This window comes from Jaculus jaculus, chromosome 12 (genome assembly GCF_020740685.1).
Source record: "Jaculus jaculus isolate mJacJac1 chromosome 12, mJacJac1.mat.Y.cur, whole genome shotgun sequence".
Classification (NCBI taxonomy): domain Eukaryota; kingdom Metazoa; phylum Chordata; class Mammalia; order Rodentia; family Dipodidae; genus Jaculus; species Jaculus jaculus.
The window spans coordinates 80218966-80243536 of NC_059113.1; the positions used below are offsets into that span (position 1 = coordinate 80218966).

Below are 24571 nucleotides of genomic sequence, written 5' to 3' on the forward strand. Positions count from 1 at the left end.
ATTTATATACTCATGAATATGAGAAATAATGTTAAACATTTCAAGTCTTTCTATTGTTACAAAGTAAGTGGTTTACTCTCAGGAAGCTTCATCTATTACAATGTTGAATAGGATTAAAGATATTAGCCAGGCATAGTGGCCCACGCCTTTAATCCCAGCACTCAGGAGTCAGAGGATTGCCACCAGTTTGAGGCCACCCTGAGACTACATAGTGAATTCCAGGTCAGCCTGAGATAGAGTGAAACCCTACAGTGAAACTTCCCCATCAAAAAAAAAAAAAAAAAAAAAAAAAGAAAGAAAGAACGATGTCAGGAATCCTGACACATGCCTTTAATCCCTGTAGTTGGGAGGCAGAGGTAGGAAAATCAGTGTGAGTTTGAGGCCATCCTGGGACTAGAGTGAGTTCCAGGGAAGTATGGGCAAGAGTGAGACCTTACCTCAAAATGCCTACCTGGTGCTCTTTTTCAGCCTGGTAATTGTGCTAGTGTTTTAAAATATGTTATCAAACCCAGAGGTTTTAGAAGTGGCTTTATGTTTCATAAAATATGAATCATTGTGAGATAGAACTATGTTGTGATTTTTGTGAAAACCATAATTCTGAATTGAATGTTCTTGTGTTTTAAAACCTTGAATAAACATGAAAATAAAATGCACTTCTTAAAGAGAAAAAAAATGATTAAAGAAATTATATATATTATATAATGATGCAGTATAAAATCACAGTTTGTTTGGCTAGAGCAATAAAAAGAACTGCTTATTGCTACATCTGATACAAATATGTCTAGGGGATTGACAGAATGATTTTGAAATTGTACTTGAACTGTTTGAGAATAGCTATCCCACCCAAAACAATGCACAATGAATATGAAAACCTGTGATCATCATAATTTTAATACATGATAGAGGTCACATAACCATATTTGGTAAAGAACAGTTTAAAACAGAAATAAATAACTCAAAATACTTCATAAGGTCTGGAAACATGGCTTCGTGGTTACGCTCTTACCTGTAAAGTCTAAGTTTGAAGCTCGATTCCCCAGGACCCATGCCTAAGCCAGAGGCACAAGGTGGCACATGCATGTGGAGTTCCTTTGCAGTGGCTTGAGGCCCTGACATGCCAGTTGCTCTCAAATAAAAAAACAAAAAGCAGGGCTGGAGAGATGGCTTAGCGGTTAAGCGCTTGCCTGTGAAGCCTAAGGACCCCAGTTCGAGGCTCGGTTCCCCAGGTCCCACGTTAACCAGATGCACAAGGGGGCGCATGCATCTGGAGTTCGTTTGCAGAGGCTGGAAGCCCTGGCGCGCCCATTCTCTCTCTCTCCCTCTATCTGTCTTTCTCTCTGTGTCTGTCTTTCTCAAACCAATAAATAAAAAAAAAATAAAAATAAAAAAAACAAAAAGCAAACAAAAAAACTTTACTATCAGAACTGTGAGGATGGTACTTTGGATAAAGTGCTTGCTATGCTAATGTGAGTATATCAGATTCTCAGACCTCACTGAGAATCCAAAGCTGGAAGCTATGTGGCAATTCCACAACTGAGGAAAGCAAAGATATGTAAATGTTCCAGAAGCCACTGGACCAGCCACTCTGGTGAACATAGTGATGAACTTTGAGAGATCCTACTTCATACAAGGTAGAGGTGATTACTGGGCATACAAGATGTCTCCAGCCTCCACATAGGAGCTATACCGCACATGTGCTGCCCGCATATACATGTACACACATCACAGTAATTCAACAAAATTTTCAAAATCTACCGAAAAGGAATTAAGAAAAGCATGTAACATGACAGTATCAAGACTGAGCTGTGTGGTAGTTTGAATAAATGCCCCCCAATATAATTGGGTTTATTTATGTATGTGATTTAGATCTGCAGCCACCTGGGTGGTGGAGGAAGTGTCACTGGGCAGATCTTAAGGTCCAGTGGTAGATTTGTAATTCTCATCTAAAGATATGCAATGATCCTGGAGTTCCTGAAGTATGTTTGCTTTTGTGACGTGGTTTTCTGACATGTGGTTTCTCTTTCGCGCATTCTTTCTCTGCTTGGACCTATGAAGGCAGGCCAGCTTCTTCTGCTATTATGGAACTGCCCCTGGATCAGTAAGCTTCAATAAGTATCCTTTTTCCAATAACTATGCCTGGTCTGGAAGATCATCTCAGTGAACCTGAAGCTGTCTACTACAGGATGTAAGTTACAAATGTCAAGGAGTAACAGGATATAATCATCTTTGTCATAATTTGTAGGAATAAGGTGTTTTAGTTCACCTTTATGGAATATTAGTTGAGGATCATGGAGACTTTGATATGACATACTGATTTTTGATCACTATACTGGATTAACATAGAGAAATGGATAGCATATATCCAGTATAGCAATAGTACACAGCAGTTCTATATACCCACATGTGTGTTAGTCTAGATACAAACCAGAAAATTAAGTAACCAATAAGTACTATTATCCATTGCTTATATACACTATTTGTAAGACTTGTATATTTCACATTATAATAATGGAAGTGTATAGCAGACAAACTACTTGCAATGTTCACTTGGCTAATCCCTGGAAGTCACATTCAAACTCAGCGTGACCTGAGTTTGCAATAAAGCATAAATCTCCATCACTGTAGAAATATATTGCTTATGTGCAAATATATGCATGTGTGTATGTGTATCATATGTAAGTGCTTTAAGTGATATTTGCAAATATATATATATATTTTTTCAAAGTAGAACTCACTCTAGCCCAGGCTGACCTGGAATTCACTCTGTAGTACCAGACTAGCCTTAAACTCATAATGATCCTCCTATCTCTGCTTTCCAAGTGCTGGGATTAAAGGTGTGTGCCAAAATTCACACAGCTCAAAAAATGTGCAGCTCAAAAAAAGATTTTTATTTCAAAGTTTGTAGTGATTTTAATCAGTGTTAAAAATTTATGGTTCTGGGGTAGGAAATTCATGGTATTTATATCCAACAGTGTTGCATGTTGGATAAGCCTAATATTTTATCTGACACAGACCAGTTCAACTATGTGTCTTGCATACTATGTTCACTTCTATATGTCTTCTATTTTGTAATTATTATTTTTCTTTTTTATTATGTGATCAATATTAGATCTCATTGTATACCATTTACATTATTAAAAATATTGACTATAGGTTGTGATTTGACAATTATGTCATTCCTTAAATTGCATTGTCTGTTTCTTTCTATTATAAATTATTTTCTGTAATTCGTGTCTGTTTGCCTTGCATTTTTGTTCTTCAGTGCCTACGATCCAAAACAATATATTTGGATGAAAGAAATACCCTATGTTCAAACACTTTTCACTCTGCATGCATGGCCTTCTCTCTGATCTAAGGCCAGGTCCCTCTAGCCAAGGACTCAGGAATGCACTATCACTCAAGCCCTCCCCCATACTCATCCTCACCCTCTGCTTTTGACCCAGATGCCAGAGATGACTTCACCCCAAGAGCTCCTCCTGTTCTTCCAGCTCACTTAGCCTCTTCTGACCCCTGCCTAACAAGGTATGAGTTTGGTCTCTACAGGTGTAAAAAGAATAGAGTTTTAAAATGAAAATGCATAGCTTCTAAAATGAATGAGTGTGTGAAGAGAAAATGGCTGAAGAATGATTTCTGTTCTGAGCAGTGCCGTTTCATTGTGGGAGGTGTTTTCCACCAAGCCCACTGCACTAGACAGCATAGCCAAGTTTTACTGTTGAGAGTCCCCCAGAAGGAACACTAAAAGTAATTAAGATCACACACAAAAAAAAAAAAAAAAAAAAAAGCAAGAAAAAGAAAAAAGAAAAGAAAAGAAAAGAAAAAAAGCAAGATTCTACTATTCTTAAAGACTCAAAAATGCCAGGATCAGAAAGATCCATTGTAGCCCTGAGGGAAATCCAAAACTCTCCCTGGAATTTAGGGAAAAAAAAAAAAAAAAAGAAGAAAGGAGGGGCTCTTTGTTAGCTTCCCTGCCTTGCAGAGCCAGGGCGCTGCAAGAAGAGAATCTCAGGATCTTGGCCCCAGCATGATGATGGGTGAATGCCAAGTCGCTGTGAACAGATTGGGACTTCTTATAAGAAACTTGTACCTGTTTTTATAAAATTTTTATTTTTGTTTATTTTTACTTATTTTCATTTATTTGAGAGTAACAGGGAAAGAGGGAGAGACAGAGAGAGAGAGAGAGAGAGAGAGAGAGAGAGAGAGAGAGAGAGAGGGAGGGAGGGAGGGAGGGAGGGAGGGAGGGAGGGAGGGAGGGAGGGAGGGAGGGAGAGAAAGGGAGAGGGAGGGAGGGAGGGAGGGAGGGAGGGAGAGATAAAGAGAATGAGCCTGCCAGGGCTTCCAGCCACTGCAAAGGAACTCCAGACCCTTGTGCCCCCTTGTGCATCTGGCTAATGTGGGTCCTGGGGGATCAAGCCTTGAAATGGGGACCTTAGGCTTCAGAGGCAAGTGCTTAACAGCTAAGCCATCTCTCCAGCCCAATTTGTACCTGTTTTATGTTTACTTTATCTTTCTATGCATCTATGAAACTACTAATAAACAACAGCCTCAAAAATTATGCTTAAATTTAGAAGTACTTAATGCTGAGTTTGTAAAAAAACAAATCTAAAATTTCTGATAATGTTGAATCTGCTGTCATTTTTTTTTTTTTTTTTTAAATCTGTTTGGGGAAAGTTATAAAAAAGCAAAGTTCCAGCTGGGTTTGGTGGCACACGCCTTTAGTTCCAGCACTTGGGAGGCAGAGGTAGGAGGATCGCAGTGAGGTTGAGGCCACCCTGAGATTATATAGTAAACTACAGGTCAGCCTGAGCTAGAGTGAGACCCTTCCTCAAAGAGTCAAAAACAAAACAGCAACAAAAAAGTTCCAAAATCAATAAATTATAAAATCTATATCTTTATTTTGGATAAGTAGTGTAAGTCAAATCCGGTCTACACTTTTATAAAAAAGTTATTTCAAAAGGCCTTTCATTTAAAGTTTTATGGCAAGGAAAATGAAAGTTTTTGTTGGTAGTTAGGACATGAAGAAAAACTGGAGAGAAAACTTTAAATGTTTGATGAAAAAGATTGTTATGGAGTGGTTACATAGATTGTAGAGTAAAAGTATGTAGATGGAGGTATGAGTAAACTTAAATTAAAGTTAAAGACAAAGAACTTGATCAGATTATAAAGTTCTTAAGACATAAAATGACTTTTAGCATAGGATTTACAGAAGACTTACAAAGGAAGGGCCTGGCTGGTCACAGGTTACTATGGTATTCAGGCTGTAAAATTAAAACATAAATGTATCAATGTTAATCTGGTCATGATAATGGCTACAAAAGAATGAATTTAGAGTACCCAACCAAGTTACCTAAATTCCTCTATTTGTAAACCTTTTAACTAAATCTTAAGGTTAAAATCTACTCCTTAATATTTAATTCTCTCCTGAGGTTATTATATCTAAAAGCCTGCCTCAAAAAAATTGCACAGAGGAATTATTTACACTTTTCTCCTATTTATTCCACATTTGGAGACATTGTGCAATATTTATGTCATCCACTTGAAAACGATTTACTCCATGGTGAACAGAAAGAAAAAAAATCTAAACAAAATTATGTGGAAATATAAGATATAATTCCTCGATTCCTCCAATAATCAATCTTATTACTTTAAATTTAACTTATGTTATTACTAAATGAGTTTACCAAAGTACCACAGGCATAATTATAGAGTTATTAAAGTTCAAATAGTTACATATTGTGTCATAAATTTTTGTATATGTTTGAAATTCGATATAATTCTATAAAACTAACTTAAAGGAGATTAAAATATTTCCTTTTGGATCAACAATTAAAGGTGTTTTATTTACAAAGACAGATGCGCATAGTGGAACATACATGTGGAAACTGCTTGCAGCGGCAAGTGGCCCTGGGATGCCTATTTCCTCTCTTTTCCATGAGACTTGTCTTTTTTTAAATTTGATTCTAACAGTTTAGTCCAGTTCTTCTATTCTTTGGGTATGTTAGATATAGCTTAAATAATTTCAAAAACGGACCTATAGATTGGGTAGACATCTTATTTAGTTTTTAAAAATGCTAAATCTCCTCATAAAAATATATAAAATATTATATAAAAGTAACCCAATTCTGCTTCTCTTTTTCAGATAAATGCAGATCCCAAGGAGAGAGCTGCTCCATCATACCTCAAAAGGGGCCCGACTGAAACTAAGGAAAATTGGAGAAACAAGCAAGGGTGCTGTTTTCCTGTTGAATCAGATACCAACACAAAGGGGAAGGAGACTCAACACAGAGAAAAATCAACTCCTACTAAATCAGAGAGCCAGAGCCTCAGAGGCCACCAACACCTCAGCACTGAAGAAGACCAAAAATGAACCCAACATGGCTCAGGGAAATTTTGTGGAAGAGGGTGGTGGAACAAATGTCTGAGTCACATGTTGGGTCATGATATGCAGAGACATTTATCATACCAATAACTGTGGGCTAACTCCACAATGCACAACCCATATACCTCAATAAGGAGGGGCCATTGGGAGGGGTTGGTCATGGATGAGCCTAAACAATGGTACCAAACTGCCTGTATTTGCTGAAAAGAAAACTAATAACTTAAATTTAAAAAAAATTAAAAAAAATTGTAAAATTTCTCATGTCTTCATATTTAAGCCAAGAATGTTACTACATAATATAGAACTTTTGTTGATTTTCAATTGTGTTAGCAGATTTTTTGTTCATAGTTTACTTTCTATAGCCTCATATGCCATAAATATGTGAACTGAACTTTTTGTTAACATCAGACTTTTCTAAATATCAGAATATTGTAATTTGGTTTATCCAAAGTCCATGATGTTTGGCTATCAGTATGCATGCATCACCATACCTGGCTAAAAGTCTGTAATTATAAGATGTTTCTTGTCTTGTTCATGCTGGTTTTGCTGGATGAATATCACTGAACTTATAATGAAAGTCTTATAAAAAGTGACATATTGTGATTTTGTTCTTAGGAAAACTGAAGAAGCTCCCCTTGTCTTAGGAAAATCCACTGTATACAAACAATATTAATATAGTTTTTCTAAGCTTCATATGACAGTCATATTTCCTTAATTAAGCCTTAAAATTATTTGATTAGAAATTACTTTATGTCAATCATATTGTCTCTAATGTATTTTAAAATCAGACTTGCTTAATTCAACAATGACCAAGTTTCATTTTATTCTTGAGCTATGTATAATCAGTCTCAGTTAAGGTTTCACTTAATTAATTCTTTCATTTCTGGTATTTTAAGTTTATTGCTTATAGGGTTATTAATACTTAAGACATGTTTCCTGCCCAAGAAAAATAAGCTGAAATTGTTGTTCCACTTCCAGTTTGGGAGTAATTGGTACTTACATTGGTATACAGAGTAACCAAAGTTGTTTTCAAACACAGATGCCAAGTTTTTATACTGTCTTGTATTTTCCTGGCATATAATTTCTAGATTAAATCAATTGCCTTATAGTTATTGATAAACCAACTGGTAAAATATTGTTGTCAGGGCTGCTAAAATGTTCTACCTATACTTACAACTGGCAGATACTTAAAAGACAAAATGTGCATGCTTTCTATGTTCCAAATATACTTTACACTGTCACCTAACAACTAAAGTTAAATATTAATCGGAATGATTTTATACTATGATGTCATTCTCTAATCAGATCTGCTTTGCTAAACAGATGTGTTCTGCACTTCTTTAACTAATCAGTTCTGCTAATCACATATGTACAGTCTCTCTGAGTAATTAATAACCATATATAGATGCCAAAATCAATTGGGGAAAAAGGAGTTAAAAAGATAACAAATATTTTGGTTTCTGCTCCAAGGATAGAAGGACACAGGAGATTATGGGGCACTTGCTAACATCTAGCCTCTGATAAGTTACCTGTCTTCTTGATCAGAGAGGATATGGAGACCCAGAAATAAATTTCAAGTCAGTGTATCTGCAACAGGAGAGTCACATCAGTAGAAAATCAGTCCTTAAGTTTCCCAAAAGAGGGAGGGCCATTTGGTCAGCACGACCTTGACTTATCCTAGGAGATGACAATGCTGAGAGTCATAGACCTCCTCACAGGTTCCTAAAAGTCTCTCCTACAGTACCATTATTGACCTCCAAAATAGGCAGTTAACTGTGGCAGCCTTCATGGTCCTGAAAGGCCCAAGAATTCAGAAGCTCAGAAATACTATCACGCTCCAAAGGGAGCTTAAGCGGGCCACCTGCATACCTCAAACTCCAGGTTTTACTCTCTGTTAGAAGCAAGTAAAGAATCCCTCTTCTCATTGTATCAGAGCCCACTCCTAATATAAAACTAGGTAAAAAGGGCATGAGATAGCCCTCAGGGATGGGAAATGAGTAATAAAGTAGACCACTTATTTAGTTTCTGTAAATAGCCTGCACCCATAAGCCTTAATAGCCCACACTGTAAGCCTTAGTAACTCGCACCATAGGCTGTAGCAGCCTGCCTCAGACCACCAAGGTCATAGGAGGCTGATACCATACTCTGTTACCCCCACCTAAGGAATTGCACAAGTGCTGACCTCCAAGGTCACAGGAGACTGGTACCATACTCTGCTACTCCCACCCAAGGACCTGCGCAAATGCTGACCACCAAGGTCATAGTCATAAGACAGTGATTGGTCCATGAGGGGCTTGAGCAAAGTAAACTAATTGGCTTAGAAACTGTGGGGTGGCACAAACTGACTGGCTAACACCCTGCAGGGGCTCCTGATATTAAATAATGATTGGTCTAATACACAGTCTTTGTTAGAAACCCTATAAAAACTACCCCATTCCTGCATTCGGGGCTCGGCAGTCCTCTACCCCTGTGCGGTGTACGACTGTGGGCCCCAGCGCGCTTGGAATAAAATCCTCTTGCAGTTTGTATCAAGACTGCTTCTCGTGAGTGAGTGATTTGGGGTGTCGCCTTATCCGGGCAGAGCGTGGGGACCCCCTGGGGTTTTTTTTCCCACATTGGGGGCTCGTCTAGGATAAAAGGCCCCCTCACACACACCCGAGAACCGACTTGGAGGTAAGCGGCCCCCTTTGAAATGAGTGTTTGCCGGCCAGTGTTTATGTTCTGAGTATCTGGTTTCTGGGACGCACGCTTTTGGCTCAGTTTAATTTGCAGCTGTCCTCTAGGGCCTTAAAGGGCCAGGGGACTGTGATCAGCAGACATGCTAGGAGGATCACAGGCTGCCACCCTGGGGGACGCCCTGGGAGGTGAGGAGAACCAGGGACACCTGGCAGTCTCTTACTCCCGGTCAGAAGACCGGGTGCTGTTATTAGAGCGGAGGCTTCCTCCTCTGCGGCCGTCCGATTCTTTTGCCTGCTTGTGGAAGACGCGGACGGGTCGCTGGTATCTGGATTTGTTGGTCTCAGTTGTGTGTGTTGTTGTTGTTGTTCTTTGTGTCTTTGTCTATAGTTCTAAGATGGGACAGACGGTGACGACGCCCCTTAGCTTGACTCTTGACCACTGGACTGAAGTTAAATCTAGGGCTCATAATTTGTTAGTTGAGGTTAGAAGGAGACCCTGGCAAATGTTTTGTGCCTCTGAGTGGCCAACTTATGAGGTCGGATGGCCATCAGAAGGAACCTTTAATTCTGAGACTATTCTGGCCGTTAAAGATATTATTTTTCAGAGTGGACCAGGCTCCCATCCCAACCAAGAGGCTTATATCCTCACCTGGAAGGATTTGGTGGACAACCCCCCGCCGTAGGTCAGGCCGTGGCTGAATAAACCCAGGAACTCAAGCTCCAGAGTCCTGACTCTTGAAAATGAAAAAAACCCTCTCCTCCCCCTCGCATCTACCCTGAGATCGAGGAACCTCCTCCGGCTTGGCCGGAGACTCAGCCTGCCCCTCCCCCCCTTATCTAGTCCCGGGAGCTGAGAGAGGGCCTCTCGCCCCTCCCGAAGCTCCACGCTCTGGCGTGACTGCTCCGCCCCTCGCCCCTCCCGAAGTTACGCCCTCCACCCTTCCCACACCTCTGTCTCTTGCCCCTCCCATGCCTCCGCCTTTCGCCCCTCTCGAAGCTCCACGCTCCGACGTGACTGCTCCACCCCTCGCCCCTCCTGAAACTCCGCCCTCCACCCTTCCCAAGCCTCCGCACCCTTTCCTCCCAGAGCCTCCGCCCCCAAGCTTGTCCGGGCTTCCTTCCTCTGCCCCTCCCAAGCTCCTAGAAATGGGAGGGCCAGCTGCAAGGACGCGGAGCCGGAGAGATGCTACCCCGGAGGGAGCAAATGGAATTGTAACACTGCCGCTACGCGAGGCAGGTCCTCCCATGCTGGGGGGCCAACTACAACCCCTCCAATATTGGCCTTTTTCCTCTGCAGATCTTTATAACTGGAAAGCTAACCACCCCCCTTTTTCAGAGGAACCCCAACGCCTCACGAGGCTGATGGAATCTCTTATGTTTTCTCATCAGCCCACCTGGGATGATTGCCAACAGCTGTTGCAGACTCTCTTCACAACCGAGGAACGAGAGAGAATTTTAATAGAGGCCAGAAAAAATGTCCCTGGGGCCGATGGGCGGCCCACGCAGCTGCAACATGAGATAGACATGGGGTTCCCTCTGACTCGCCCTGTTTGGGACCACAATACGGCTGAAGGTAGGGAAAACTTAAAAATCTATCGCCAGGCTCTGGTGGCGGGTCTTCGAGGTGCCTCCAGAAGGCCCACCAATTTGGCGAAGGTAAGAGAGGTGATGCAGGGGCCAACGGAGTCTCCCTCAGCGTTTCTTGAGAGGCTCATGGAAGCATTTAGGAGGTTCACACCCTTTGATCCCACCTCTGAGATTCAAAAAGGCTCAATAACATTAGCTTTCATAGGACAGTCAGCTCCTGATATCAGAAAGAAACTTCAGAGATTGGAGGGATTACAGGAAGCTGACTTGCGTGACTTAGTAAAAGAGGCAGAAAAGGTATATTATAAAAGGGAGACAGAAGAGGAAAAGGAACAAAGAAAAGAAAGAGAGAGAGAAGAACGTGAGGAGAGACGTGAAAAAGAGAGAGAAGAAAGGGATAGGCGCAATAGAAGACAAGAGAAAAATCTGACCAGGATCCTGGCCACAGTGGTAGAAAAAAAGGGAGAAAGGGAGAAAAATTTTCAAAAGTTTAGGACAGGCCCTAGGCAGATAGGGAACCTGGGCAACAGGACCCAACTTGATAGAGATCAATGTGCCTATTGCAAGGAGAAAGGACACTGGGCAAGAGACTGCCCTAAGAAGAACAGCAAAAGACCTAGGGTCCTAACCCTTGGAGAAGATGAAGTCTAGGGAGGACGGGGCTCGGAGCCCCTCCCCGAGCCCAGGGTAACTCTGAAGGTGGAGGGGAAGCCAGTCAGATTTCTCGTGGACACTGGGGCTGAACATTCAGTGCTTTTGGAACCAATGGGAGGGATAAAAGATTAAAAATCCTGATTTCTGGGTGCTACTGGACAACGGCAATATTCATGGACTACCTGAAGAACCATTGACCTGGGAGTGGGACGGGTAACCCACTCATTCTTAGTCATTCCTGAATGTCCAGCGCCCCTCCTTGGAAGGGACTTATTAACCAAGATGGGTGTTCAAATTTCTTTCAAATCAGAAAAACCAGAAGTGTCTGCTGGAGGTCGACCCATCACTGTGTTGACCCTCCAGCTAGATGATGAGTATCGATTATACTCATCCCCGGTAGAGCCTGATCAAGACCTAAAGCCCTGGTTAGAACAATTTCCCCAAGCCTGGGCAGAAACTGCGGGCATGGGCTTGGCGAAACGAGTACCCCCACAGGTCATTCAACTAAAAGCCAGTGCTACACCGGTATCAGTCAAACAATATCCCATGAGCCGAGAGGCCCGAGAAGGAATTCGGCCCCATATCCTAAGACTGATTCAACAAGGTATTCTGGTATCAGTTCAGTTCCCCTGGAACACTCCCTTACTGCCAGTTAGAAAACCCGGAACCAATGATTACCGCCCAGTACAGGATTTGAGAGAAGTCAATAAAAGAGTACAGGACATACATCCAACTGTCCCATACCCTTACAACCTCCTTAGTGTTCTCCCACCAGAGTGGATTTGGTATACAGTGTTGGATCTAAAAGATGCTTTCTTCTGCCTAAGATTATATTTGGACAGCCAACCTCTTTTTGCCTTTGAATGGAGAGACCCAGACACAGGAAGGACTGGGCAGCTCAACTGGACCCGGTTGCCCCAGGGATTCAAGAACTCCCCAGCCATCTTTGATGAAGCCCTACACAGGGACCTAGCCAATTTTAGAGTTCAACACCCACAGGTAACCCTCCTTCAATATGTTGATGACTTACTCCTGGCAGGAGCTACCCAACAGGACTGTCTAAAAGGTACAAAAGCATTACTACTGGAGATGACTGACCTTGGTTACCAAGCCTCGGCTAAGAAGGCCCAAATATGCAAAAGAGAGGTAACATATTTGGGGTACTCCTTGCAGGATGGACAAAGTTGGTTGACAGAGGCACGAAAGAGGACTGTAGTACAAATACCGCTCCCAACTATGGCCAGACAAGTTAGAGAGTTCCTGGGGATAGCTTGGTTCTGCAGACTATGGATCCCAGGGTTTGCAACCCTAGCAGCCCCCCTCTATCCACTAAGTAAAGAGAAAGGAAAATTCACTTGGACCTCTGAACACCAGGGGGCATTTGATGCCATCAAGAAGGCACTATTAAGTGAGCCTGCCCTAGCCCTCCCTGATGTGACTAAACCATTCACCCTTTATGTAGATGAGCATAAGGGGATAGCCCGGGGAGTCCTAACCCAATCCTTAGGGCCATGGAGAAGACCCATTGCCTACCTATCAAAGAAACTTGACCCTGTGGCTAGTGGATGGCCTATATGTCTAAAAGCCATAGCAGCAGTGTCCACGTTGATTAAAGATGCTGATAAACTAACCCTAGGGCAGAAGATAACTGTCATTGCCCCCCATGCCCTGGAGAGCATTATCCGGCAACCCCCAGACCGATGGATGACTAACGCCCGTATGACTCACTACCAGAGCCTGCTCCTCACCGACAGGATAACGTTTGCCTCTCCTGCAATCCTCAACCCCACTACTCTTCTGCCTGAAGAAACTGATGAGACAGTGACTCATGACTGTCACCAACTGCTGGTTGAGGAAACTGGGATCCGAAAGGATCTCACAGATGTCCCACTGACTGGAGGAACATTAACCTGGTTCACGGATGGAAGCAGTTACATTGTAAAAGGTAAGAGGATGGATGGGGCGGCAATAGTAGACGGGACACTAACAATCTGGGCCAGCAGTCTGCCAGAAGGAACTTCAGCACCAAAAGCTGAGCTCATAGCCCTCACACAGGCCTTACGACTAGCTGAAGGAAAGTCTGTGAACATCTACACGGATAGCAGGTATGCTTTTGCTACTGCACATGTACACGGGGCCATCTACAAACAGAGAGGGCTACTTACTTCAGCAGGGAAAGAAATTAAAAACAAAAAAGAAATTCTAAGTTTGCTAGAAGCCCTACATCTACCCAAAAGACTGGCCATTATACATTGCCCTGGCCACCAAAAAGCCAAAGATTTTATCTCCAAAGGAAACCAGATGGCTGACCAAGTGGCCAAGCAGGCTGCCCAGTGGGTCAACCTTCTGCCCATAATTGAGAAACCAAAGAACCAAAAAAGTGAGCAACGATATACCCCAAGTGACTGGCAAGAAGTCAGAAAGTTGGGCCAGTTCTCTGAAACTCCAGAAGGGGCCTGTTTTACCCCAGAGGGAAAAGAGATTCTACCTCAAGCAAAGGGACTAGGGTACGTTCAACAAATACACAGCCTGACCCATCTGGGAGCCAAACATCTACAAAAACTGCTGCAGACGTCTCCTTACCACATTCTGAGGTTGCCAGAGATAGCTGGCTTAGTAGTCAAGCATTGTGTACCTTGCCAGATGGTCAATGCTAATCCCTCAAGAATGCCTCCTGGGAAGAGGCTAAGGGGAGACAGCCCAGGTGCTCACTGGGAAGTGGACTTCACCGAGGTAAAACCGGCTAAGTATGGTAATAAGTATTTACTAGTTTTTGTAGACACTTTTTCAGGATGGGTAGAGGCTTATCCTACCAAGAAAGAAACCTCAACCGTGGTGGCTAAGAAAATACTGGAAGAAATTTTCCCAAGATTTGGGATACCCAAGGTAATAGGATCAGACAATGGTCCAGCCTTTGTTGCCCAGGTAAGTCAGGGACTGGCCAAAGTATTGGGGATTGATTAGAAATTACATTGTGCATACAGACCCCAAAGCTCAGGACAGGTAAAAAGGATGAATAGAACCATTAAAGAGACCCTCACTAAATTGACCGCAGAGACTGGCGCTAATGATTGGATAGCTCTCCTACCCTTTGTGCTCTTTAGGGTTAGAAACACACCTGGACAATTTGGACTGACCCCCTATGAATTGCTATATGGGGGGCCTCCTCCACTGGCAGAAATAACCTCTATACATAGTATTGATGTGCCACTTTCCCAGCCTTTGTTCTCTAGGCTCAAGGTGCTCGAGTGGGTGAGACAACGAGCGTGGAAGCAACTCCGGGAGGCTTACTCAGGAGAAGGAGACTTACAGGTCCCACATCGCTTCCAGGTGGGAGATTCGGTCTATGTCAGACGTCACCGCGCAGGAAACTTTGAGACTCGGTGGAAGGGCCCCTACCTCGTCCTACTGACTACTCCAACGGCCGTGAAAGTTGAAGGAATACCCGCCTGGATCCATGCATCTCATGTCAAGCCTGCTCCGCCACTGGGCCCCGAATGGCAAGCCGAGAGGACAGACAATCCCCTTAAACTCAGGCTTCACCGTGTGGCTTCTCCTTCTCCAGCTAGGTGATGCCTCCAATCCCCATGCCCCCCAAAAATTGACTTGGCAAGTGCTTTCTCAAACGGGGGATATAATATGGACTACAACTAAGGAAGCGCCTCCCTGGACTTGGTGGCCTGTCCTGACCCCAGACATCTGTGCCCTGGTAGCTGGGATAGAATTTTGGGATATCCCAGAGCTCACCCCAGAGGAGGTCTCTAGAGAAGTCCACTCTCATGTGGCAAAGCGGGCCCTCACACAAGGGGTCATCTCCCAAGGCCAATACATGGCAGACAACCCGGGGTGCAGCTCTGGGCCAGCCCAACGTAAGATGCAGCATACCCCATTTTATGTCTGCCCCCGAACTTCTAAACGAAGTTGTGGAGGGACAAAAGAGTTCTACTGTAAACACTGGGGTTGTGAAACTACAGGCAATACCTACTGGCACCCAGCTTCCTCCTGGGACCTGATTACTGTGCAGGAAGGATTATATGGGAAACAAGCAGTTCCTCTCAGCATCTCTTTCACCCCCCAAGGTCGAGAGTCCCGAGATTGGATAAAAGGAAAAACTTGGGGACTCAGGTTTTATATGACAGGATGGGATAAGGGCCTAACCTTTACTATACGACTTAAGATAGAGCCTCCCACCCCAAGACCAGTAGGACCTAATAATGTTTTGGTAGAACAGGGACCCCCTAAAATGGCATTACCCAAGCTCCCACCCACAGTGGCAACTAAGACCCAGCACATAACGACTGCTAGGACACCCTTGACTAGCCCACTCACGGAGGCCCCACACGCGACAGGACAGAGGCTCTTTAGCCTAATCCAAGGGGCCTTCCTCGCCATAAACGCCACCAACCCCAACATTACTTCTGCCTGCTGGCTTTGTTTATCCTCAGGACCACCCTACTATGAGGGGATGGTGAATATGGGAGAGTTTAATATAACTAAAGAACATGATAGCCTGTGTTCATGGGGGACCAAAAACAAGTTGACTATCCCTGAGGTCTCAGGAAGGGGGGCATGTATAGGAAAGGCCCCCCCATCCGACCAACATCTTTGCAATGTTATTCTGACCTATAGACAGACTTCAGACAACCAATATTTAGTGCCAGGGTATAACAGGTGGTGGGCATGTGATACTGGGCTGACTCCCTGTGTTTCTACTTCAGTTTTTAACCCATCCAAAAATTTCTGTATTATGGTCCAGCTTGTCCCCCGGGTTTACTACCATCCTGAGGAAGTAGTCATCGATGAATATGACTACCATCCCACCCGATCCAAAAGGGAGCCTGTAACCCTTACCCTAGCAGTCATACTTGGCTTAGGGATAGCTGCCGGTGTGGGGACGGGGACCACAGCCCTGGTCACGGGACCACAACAATTAGAAAGAGGGCTTGGTGAACTACATGCTATAAATGAGGATCTCCAAGCTTTAGAGAAATCTGTTAGTAATCTAGAGGAGTCCCTGACCTCCTTATCTGAAGTGGTCTTACAAAACCGGAGGGGATTAGATTTACTGTTCCTAAAAGAAGGCGGATTATGTGCAGCCTTAAAAGAAGAATGTTGCTTTTATGTAGATCACTCAGGAGCTATCAGAGACTCCATGAGCAAGCTCAGGGAAAGACTAGAAAAGTGTCAAAGGGAGAGGGAAGCTGACCAAGGATGGTTTGAGGGATGGTTTAACAAGTCCTCCTGGATGACTACTCTGCTTTCCACCCTGATGGGACCCCTAATGGTTTTGCTCCTGATGCTTTCAGTTGGGCCTTGCATACTTAATAAGATTTTTACTTTTGTTAGAGAACGAGTGAGTGCGGTCCAGATCATGGTACTTAGACAACAATATAAGGGCCTTCAAGGCAGAGAGGAAGATTATGTCTAGTCTTTCCAAGTTCTAGGATTAGAACTATTGACAAGAGAAAAAGTGGGAAATGAAAGGCCCAAGAATTCAGAAGCTCAAAAATACTATCACGCTCCAAAGGGAGCTTAAGCGGGCCACCTGCATACCTCAAACTCCAGGTTTTACTCTCTGTTAGAAGCAAGTAAAGAATCCCTCTTCTCATTGTATCAGAGCCCACTCCTAATATAAAACTAGGTAAAAAGGGCATGAGATAGCCCTCAGGGATGGGAAATGAGTAATAAAGTAGACCACTTATTTAGTTTCTGTAAATAGCCTGCACCCATAAGCCTTAATAGCCCACACTGTAAGCCTTAGTAACTCGCACCATAGGCTGTAGCAGCCTGCCTCAGACCACCAAGGTCATAGGAGGCTGATACCATACTCTGTTACCCCCACCTAAGGAATTGCACAAGTGCTGACCTCCAAGGTCACAGGAGACTGGTACCATACTCTGCTACTCCCACCCAAGGACCTGCGCAAATGCTGACCACCAAGGTCATAGTCATAAGACAGTGATTGGTCCATGAGGGGCTTGAGCAAAGTAAACTAATTGGCTTAGAAACTGTGGGGTGGCACAAACTGACTGGCTAACACCCTGCAGGGGCTCCTGATATTAAATAATGTTTGGTCTAATACACAGTCTTTGTTAGAAACCCTATAAAAACTACCCCATTCCTGCATTCGGGGCTCGGCAGTCCTCTACCCCTGTGCGGTGTACGACTGTGGGCCCCAGCGCGCTTGGAATAAAATCCTCTTGCAGTTTGCATCAAGACCGCTTCTCGTGAGTGAGTGATTTGGGGTGTCGCCTTATCCGGGCAGAGCGTGGGGACCCCCTGGGGTTTTTTTTCCCCACAGTCCTAATAACCCAGTAAGAAAAATATAACTACAAAATAAACAAAGATTCAGACTAATAGGCTCCCCCGTCTGAATCGGGCTTAAAATACTAAACTCTAACACTAACTCATGCCTTCTGTCTCTGCCTGTCCCTGATTACTTCTGAACTTCACCTGCATTGGCCCTAGCTCCTCCCACTTGCCTTAGTCAGAATTAGAGCTACTCCTCAGCACTCCTCCTTCCTTAGCCCTTACTACCTAATCCAGGGATAAGTACACTGCCACCACAATGGGCACTCTCACACTCTTAAACTCTCTCATGTCCCAGTTCTTCCCCCATCCCAAAATACTCCTCTTGAATACACTGATGTCCCTCCGCCTCTTCTCTCTTGCCCCAAGCTCTCTATCCCTGTCCTCTGAGTGCTCATTCTCCGCTTGTGTCTGGTGTTTTGATGTCATAGCTGTTAACAAGAGTAACAAGCTCCTTAATTCTACCTTTTGTCTTCTCATGGAGTATACAGACCCCATCTCCCTCACCTTCTCTATAACATATGTTGCCAGCAACTTCCCAGAAGGTAGCTCAATAAAGGGATGGCATGTGAGAACTCTGTTTTATTCAGGACAAAGTTGTAGCAACATATTACACCAGTGCTGACAGAGGGTACTTACTATCAACCTCACCACTCTGCCATCTCTAGCCATCATGCAACTGCCTCCTCATCACCTGCTCTGAAGGGAGACCAATTGACTGAATTTTCCAGCCCCTTCTCTACAAACTCATTGCCCCTATGGTCAACATGAAGAAATTAACCTTCATCTCTTATCATTAAGAAAAGGCTGGAATGTTCAGTCAGGACAGGCTTTCAAAATAGAATCACCAAGGAGAACAGGATGGCAATAGACAAAAGGAAATGCATTATCTGCATTCCTCAAGAAACTACCCAGCCATTATCCCTTCCTTGCCTAACAATACCCCCGGTTATGGTTTCCTGTCCCCTTATCTCAAAAGTTGCTGGCTCACTGCTTTGGTCTCACAACCTATTTGTTCTTTCCCTTCCTCACCTTCCCCCAACTGAAAAGCCATATAAAGCCCCCTATCTGGAAACTCAAGTTGGCTGTGCTCCTTTCTTTTGAGCCAACCCTGGCAGCTCATGTTTTGTTTTGTTTTGTTTTTTTCTTTTTTTTCCTAAATAAAAGCTTACATCTTTGCCTCAGAATGGTTTGTGTGGTCTTGGTCACTCCCAAACCTTACAAGTGCTAGTGATAAATATAAATTTCCCACACAAGTAAAATAACATATTACATATCAGAGCACATAGTAATCCTCAGTTTTAAATGATTCACTGCAACAATAAGTTGAAAAGGAAACTAACTAAAACTTATCGAAAGGTCAAATCACAATATCAGTCATAAAGAAACAATGTGCTATGAAGGCAGTGAAATTATCATCCTCCTCAATATGATCTATATCATACATTGTGAAATTGTTTTGCTGGTATATTCTCCTTATTTATATTTTATTGAAAAATACCAGAGCAAAGTCTAATGTTTTGCATGCTGATTAAAAAAACATATTTTAAGAACATAAATGTGAAGAAAAAAATATCAATATATGTTATCTAGATAAGTAATAAGTGCATTGACACATTAAAAACATGTACTGCAGTACATTTGCATATTATTCTTTGGCAGCTGGATGTTTCCTTGGGTTTTGGAAATGTATATTTTGTGAGGAATGTCGGAAGCTGCTCTCTGTCATCACTGATAGCTCATATTTACATCTGATCTCATCTTGACACAACACAAAGAAATAGACAATATCATTGCATTCCTTTCTTCCCAGGGTTTGAAATATTTCCATTAGACTATTTTTCTCTCATTATATGATTTGTGTATAACTATTCCTAGATAGGCATTGATAAATGATAGAAGATAGATAAGTAAATGATAGATATATGATGAACAAATAAATAAATGAGAGATCAATGATCATATCCTTATATAGATAGGCATATAAAGGTAGAAATTTTATGTAAATTCAAGCCTGCAAGTACTGATGGTATTGCATTTACTAATATAATTTAAACTTTAGGTATGCAGAAGTCTGGAAACATGACACATTTAGTAAAGAAGTGCTTGCCTCTCAACATGAGGCCCTGAATTTGCTCCCCAGTACCCGTAAATGTGTCAAGTGTGCTTTTACAGCTGCACATGTGTGCTGGGAAGGTGATGTCAGTAGCATCCCTGTGGTGCACTGACCTGCTGGCCTGCTCTGATGATAGAGCTCAAGCTCAGTGACAGACACTGTGCCCAGGAGCTGAATGCTGTTCCTGAGGATGAACCCAAGGTTGTTCTCTGTCCTCCATGTAAACACAAAAACACATGAACACACACATTCAAAAATTAAAATAAATAAGTGTATTTCAAGACAATGTATACCATTACTCAACATTATGTGCCATATATATCTTCATATCTTTCAACTTGAATCATTTACTGGACTGATTAAATTACCATGGACACTTCATGTTTACTAGTTAGATGTGAGTTCCTACAGTATGTTAAGTATTTGCATTTGCAGAGAATCTGATGCTTATTATATTGTTTATTTGCTCTAGTGTCTACTAGATGCTCTCTTTGGATTCAGCAAAATTCCATGAATAGGCAAGACACAGGGGACATGTGTAATTGTCTTATGTCTTATGATTTCATTTCTGATATATTTTGATTAGAATTATGTATCTCAACTAGAAAATACTTCTCTTGGGTTGGAAAGGTGGCTCAGTAGTTAAAGGCACTTGCTAGCCAAACCTGATGACTAGGGTACAACTCTCCAGTATTCACAGAAAGCCAGATGCACAAAGTGCCATCTATGCATTAGGAGTTCATTGGCAGTGGAAAGATGCCTTTGTTTCTCTCTTTCTTTGCCTCTTTCTCTCTCTTTCACTCTTTCTCTTCCAGTCACTCTTTGTCTTTCCTTTCTCTCCCCCCAAAATAAATAAATAAATATTTTATGAAAAAGAAAATATTTCTCTTATCATGGTCACTAGATACTTTGTGTTGGAGTGGTGAATTTTAGGCTCCACCTTTCCTGGCCAGTGTCATGTTGCATTTTGTGTTGCTACATGATAACCTTTGAGACTCAGTAGATTATATGGCACATAGTGTACTCTCAGTTCTAGATACTAGGAAGCCCAATACTGGGCTTTGCTTTTTCCTCATCACCATATCCTTACAAAGCAGAAAGTAGAAGAGGAACCCTCAGTCCTCACTTAACAAAACAACTAATTAATTCAACAGCTAGATTGCTGTATATATTTTTTAACTCTTCCTCCTGTCTTTGTCCCTAAGTTCCAATAGGTATCTAATTATGCAAAATAGTGACTTAAAATAGAACACTAGTTTTTCCAAATCATCCTATGTTATCACATTCTACCTCGAGTTTTGAAAACAATCTAACTGGCTTTGACTGACCTTGTCCTTTTCTCAACACATCCATCCACATTCTTCTCCCATATCCATAATGGCTGCTTTGCTATGTTCCTAATAATGAAATGTGCTTCTATTGCAGACTAACATTTTCTTCAGGGGAGTATAAAGATATGTTTAAACCACAAAAATAGCACTGCAGTATTACTCCAAATTTAATTAAGCAACTGTGTCCAAAGAAAGTATAGCACAGGTAGAGATGGTACTGCCAGTTCATAGGAAAAAGTCTCCAGCTAGGTTTACTCAGTCTCACTTCTCACCGAGTGAAAATGTTTCCCATTATTACAAAGCTTGAGAATCGTCCAATTTGAGCACCTACAAGACCAGTGATTTGCCATAGTTGGGTGATGATCTGGAAGGTAGAGAGGATGTTCCCATTTGGAGAGAAGTGTTTTTTTTTTTTTTTTTTCCAAAGTAGGGTCTCACTCTAGCCCAGGTTGACCTGGAATTCACTATGGAGTCACAGGGAGATCTTGTGCTCATGGTGATCTTCCTACCTTGGTCTGCCAAGTGCTAGGATTAAAGGCATGTGCCATCACACCCGGCTGGAGATAAGTTTTTCATTGATAACTTCATCATGCTACCAAACTGTGCTTGCAGTGAAGACTCATAGATATCTTTATTCACAGATGCTCAACAGAGTTTTCCCTCCTTTTCCTTTCTTTCCATCCTGCTTTGGGGATAATTCTCATTTAAGTGTGAAAAGGACCCCATTGAGCTTCACTTAACTCCTTTGAATCATTGTCATTGTGTAGAAATGAGCATGAAGAGGGTCAGTGAATAGAAATTATTTATTCTAAAGATCTCATGACATTTGCCTCCAAAGCCTAAATGTTCTGAAATTCCAAGTACTCATGAAAGCCAGATGCACAAAGTGGTGCATCCATCTGGATTTCATGTGTAGAGCTAGAGGCCCTAGTGTGCTCTCTCTCTCTCTCTCTCTCTCTCTCTCTCTCTCTCTCTCTCTCTTCCTCTCTGCTTGCAAATAATTAAGTAAAATATTTTAATAAAAATATTTGGAAGAAACCACCAGTCTATTTGAAGTATCCCTGTATACATAGAAATTCCAAAACTGTTAATTTAATTTTTAAATTCCTGAGGATTTTTTAAATAGAGCATTGTCAGTTTAAACCATGATTTTTCGGTACCATTTGAAATTAAGAAAAGGGTCATTGTTTGTATATATACAGAGAAATAAAAACCAATTGTCAATTGTTCACTACTATCCTCATATCCCTACTCTCTGATATCCCTTTCCAGATAAGGGGGATCCAATGTATTCTGTAACCATGAGGCATCTTTTCTACTTGTTTGTTTCATTATTTAATTTATGGAGGGAAAAGGCTTCACTTTGTATGTTTTTTATTCCCATATCTAGTAATCTTAGTAGCTATGTCATGTAATGGTTTAAATGTTTATGGTAAATATCCTTGACGTTCTACTAGATCAACTAGATTCTTCCAGCTATATGAGAACCTACAGTGACAAGGCATTTTTCAACTACTGTATATATATATATATATATATACACAAATATATATATATATATATATATATATATATATATATATATATATATATATATACACTAACATTGTCATTCAGAGAAACAAAAACTAAAGGGACTTTCCCATTCCAGAGCAAGCAAAGTGAGAAGGAACACCGTGTCCTGAAAGAAACTTGGTTATTAGACCATGAGTACTGTGTAATCAAAATTCATCTAACCCAACATGAGCTTTATGAAAGTATTTAGGAAAAGAAAGAATATGCAGATGTTTTGGCATTAGCAATAGTTTTAACCAAAACCAATATCCAAGGATTAAAACCTAACAATGACACCACAAGGAAAGTAGTGTCTGTAAAAGGAATTCCTTGATAATCCAACTTACTGAGTTCTGTCATGCATTATCAAAGTTTTATGCTCACTCTCATGTCTCTCTCTCTCTGTCTCTCTTTCCTTGAGGAAGGATCTAATTTAAGCCCAATATGAACTGGAGTTAGAGTACTCAGTAGGCCAGGTTGAACACATACTCATAGATGTCATCTTCTCTCAACCTCCCAAATTAAAGGAGTCAGTCAACGTGCTGGCTTTAAGGTATCTGATTATCCCATCTTGCAATGCTCTTTTTAGGTTTGCCCCCTTGTTTAGTAAGTTTTCTGAAGTTAGCTATCATTCTGCTAAATAAATCATTGCTCATCCTCTATGTGTCTCAGCATTCAAGTATTTCTCTTGAGAAAAAAGGAACCAAGGGGAATTTCTGCCAGGTAAGTGGTACAGTTATTATCCTAGTCAATAGGTAGTGAACCTGGAAACTCCACAGATGCCACAACCCTTTATAGAAAATCAGCATACCTGCATGTTAGCTAGGCATATCTTTCTCATAATTATACTCCCTTCTAGGTCACTGATTATACCAAATATAGTATAAATGCAGTGAAATTAGAAAATAATAGTCACACATGTTCAGAAATGTGTTAGGATTGTTCTGCTGATTGCACAACAATATGAAATATAATTGCTGTATCCTTATACATGGCACCATGAATACAGAGGCAGCAAGGGGCACACATGATTCAAACCCATAAGACAATCCTTTATATTACAGCTATGCTGTTTTAGTCCCAAAGCATTCCTTCATAAGAAGTACATTCTAGGCATATGTTATGTCTAATGTCATTCATATTCTCGTTAGATGATTCAGTGTCTTACTGTTAAGATTTATTTAAAAACATTTTAAATCATATATATATATGCATATATATGTATCCTAGAAATATCTCCAAAAATGTACATAAATTCAAAAATATGAAATATAAGTGAATCCATAAATCGAGCATAGTTACTTAACATATATATCTGCTGCTGAGGAAAAATAGATGCACGATTCATTTTTTCTTCTCCATTCAAATAGTCTTCCATTTTAAATTACAAAAAGTCTTTTGTATTCCTCATCTGAATGGTAAATGTGTTGTACAAGAGAATTCTTTTATTCTAAACATATGGCATTATTTTATATTTCTTAAATTACCCTGATGCTTTTAGACAGGCATGCTAAGAAACCTTGAGTTTTAAAATAACTGGTATTATAAAAAGTAGGCAAAAATTGAGTATCAAAAATGCTTTATCATTACTTTTTGCTGTAACATAATCAGCTTTATAAGCTCAGCCAATTCTTATGGGCAATTATCATGAATGCTCATGAATTGTGGTCATTTTCCATTTATGCTAGAAATAGTCAATACTAGAACTGCAATATAACTGATTCATCAAACATTTCTTAATGTTATTCTTTCTCTTGTGTCTGGATGTTCTTTGGCCAAAGTGATTCCTATGCTTTATGGCAAAATTAATGTTCAATTATAGAAGCTCTTTGATGTTTCTTTTATTGGAAGTACAATAACTTTTGGAATCCTCTGATAAACAGTTCATGTTCAAAACAGTTATTTTAAAGTCAAGCTTCAGGAAATAGAAATGCATTTTCTGACAAAAATAGCTGCTAAGCATCGT

The 24571-nt window shown here is 41.4% G+C and overlaps 1 protein-coding gene across 1 annotated transcript; it reads left to right on the forward strand.

Annotated features, from left to right (window-relative positions):
• Positions 1 to 9370: 9370 nt before the first annotated feature.
• On the forward strand, positions 9371 to 15059 carry LOC123453783. Its single transcript, XM_045131883.1, is given in 4 exon segments — positions 9371 to 9804; positions 9807 to 9878; positions 9881 to 9940; positions 10199 to 15059. Coding segments are annotated over 4 exon segments (5157 nt in total). The 5' UTR covers positions 9371 to 9449; the 3' UTR covers positions 14869 to 15059.
• The last annotated feature ends 9512 nt before the right edge of the window (positions 15060 to 24571 follow it).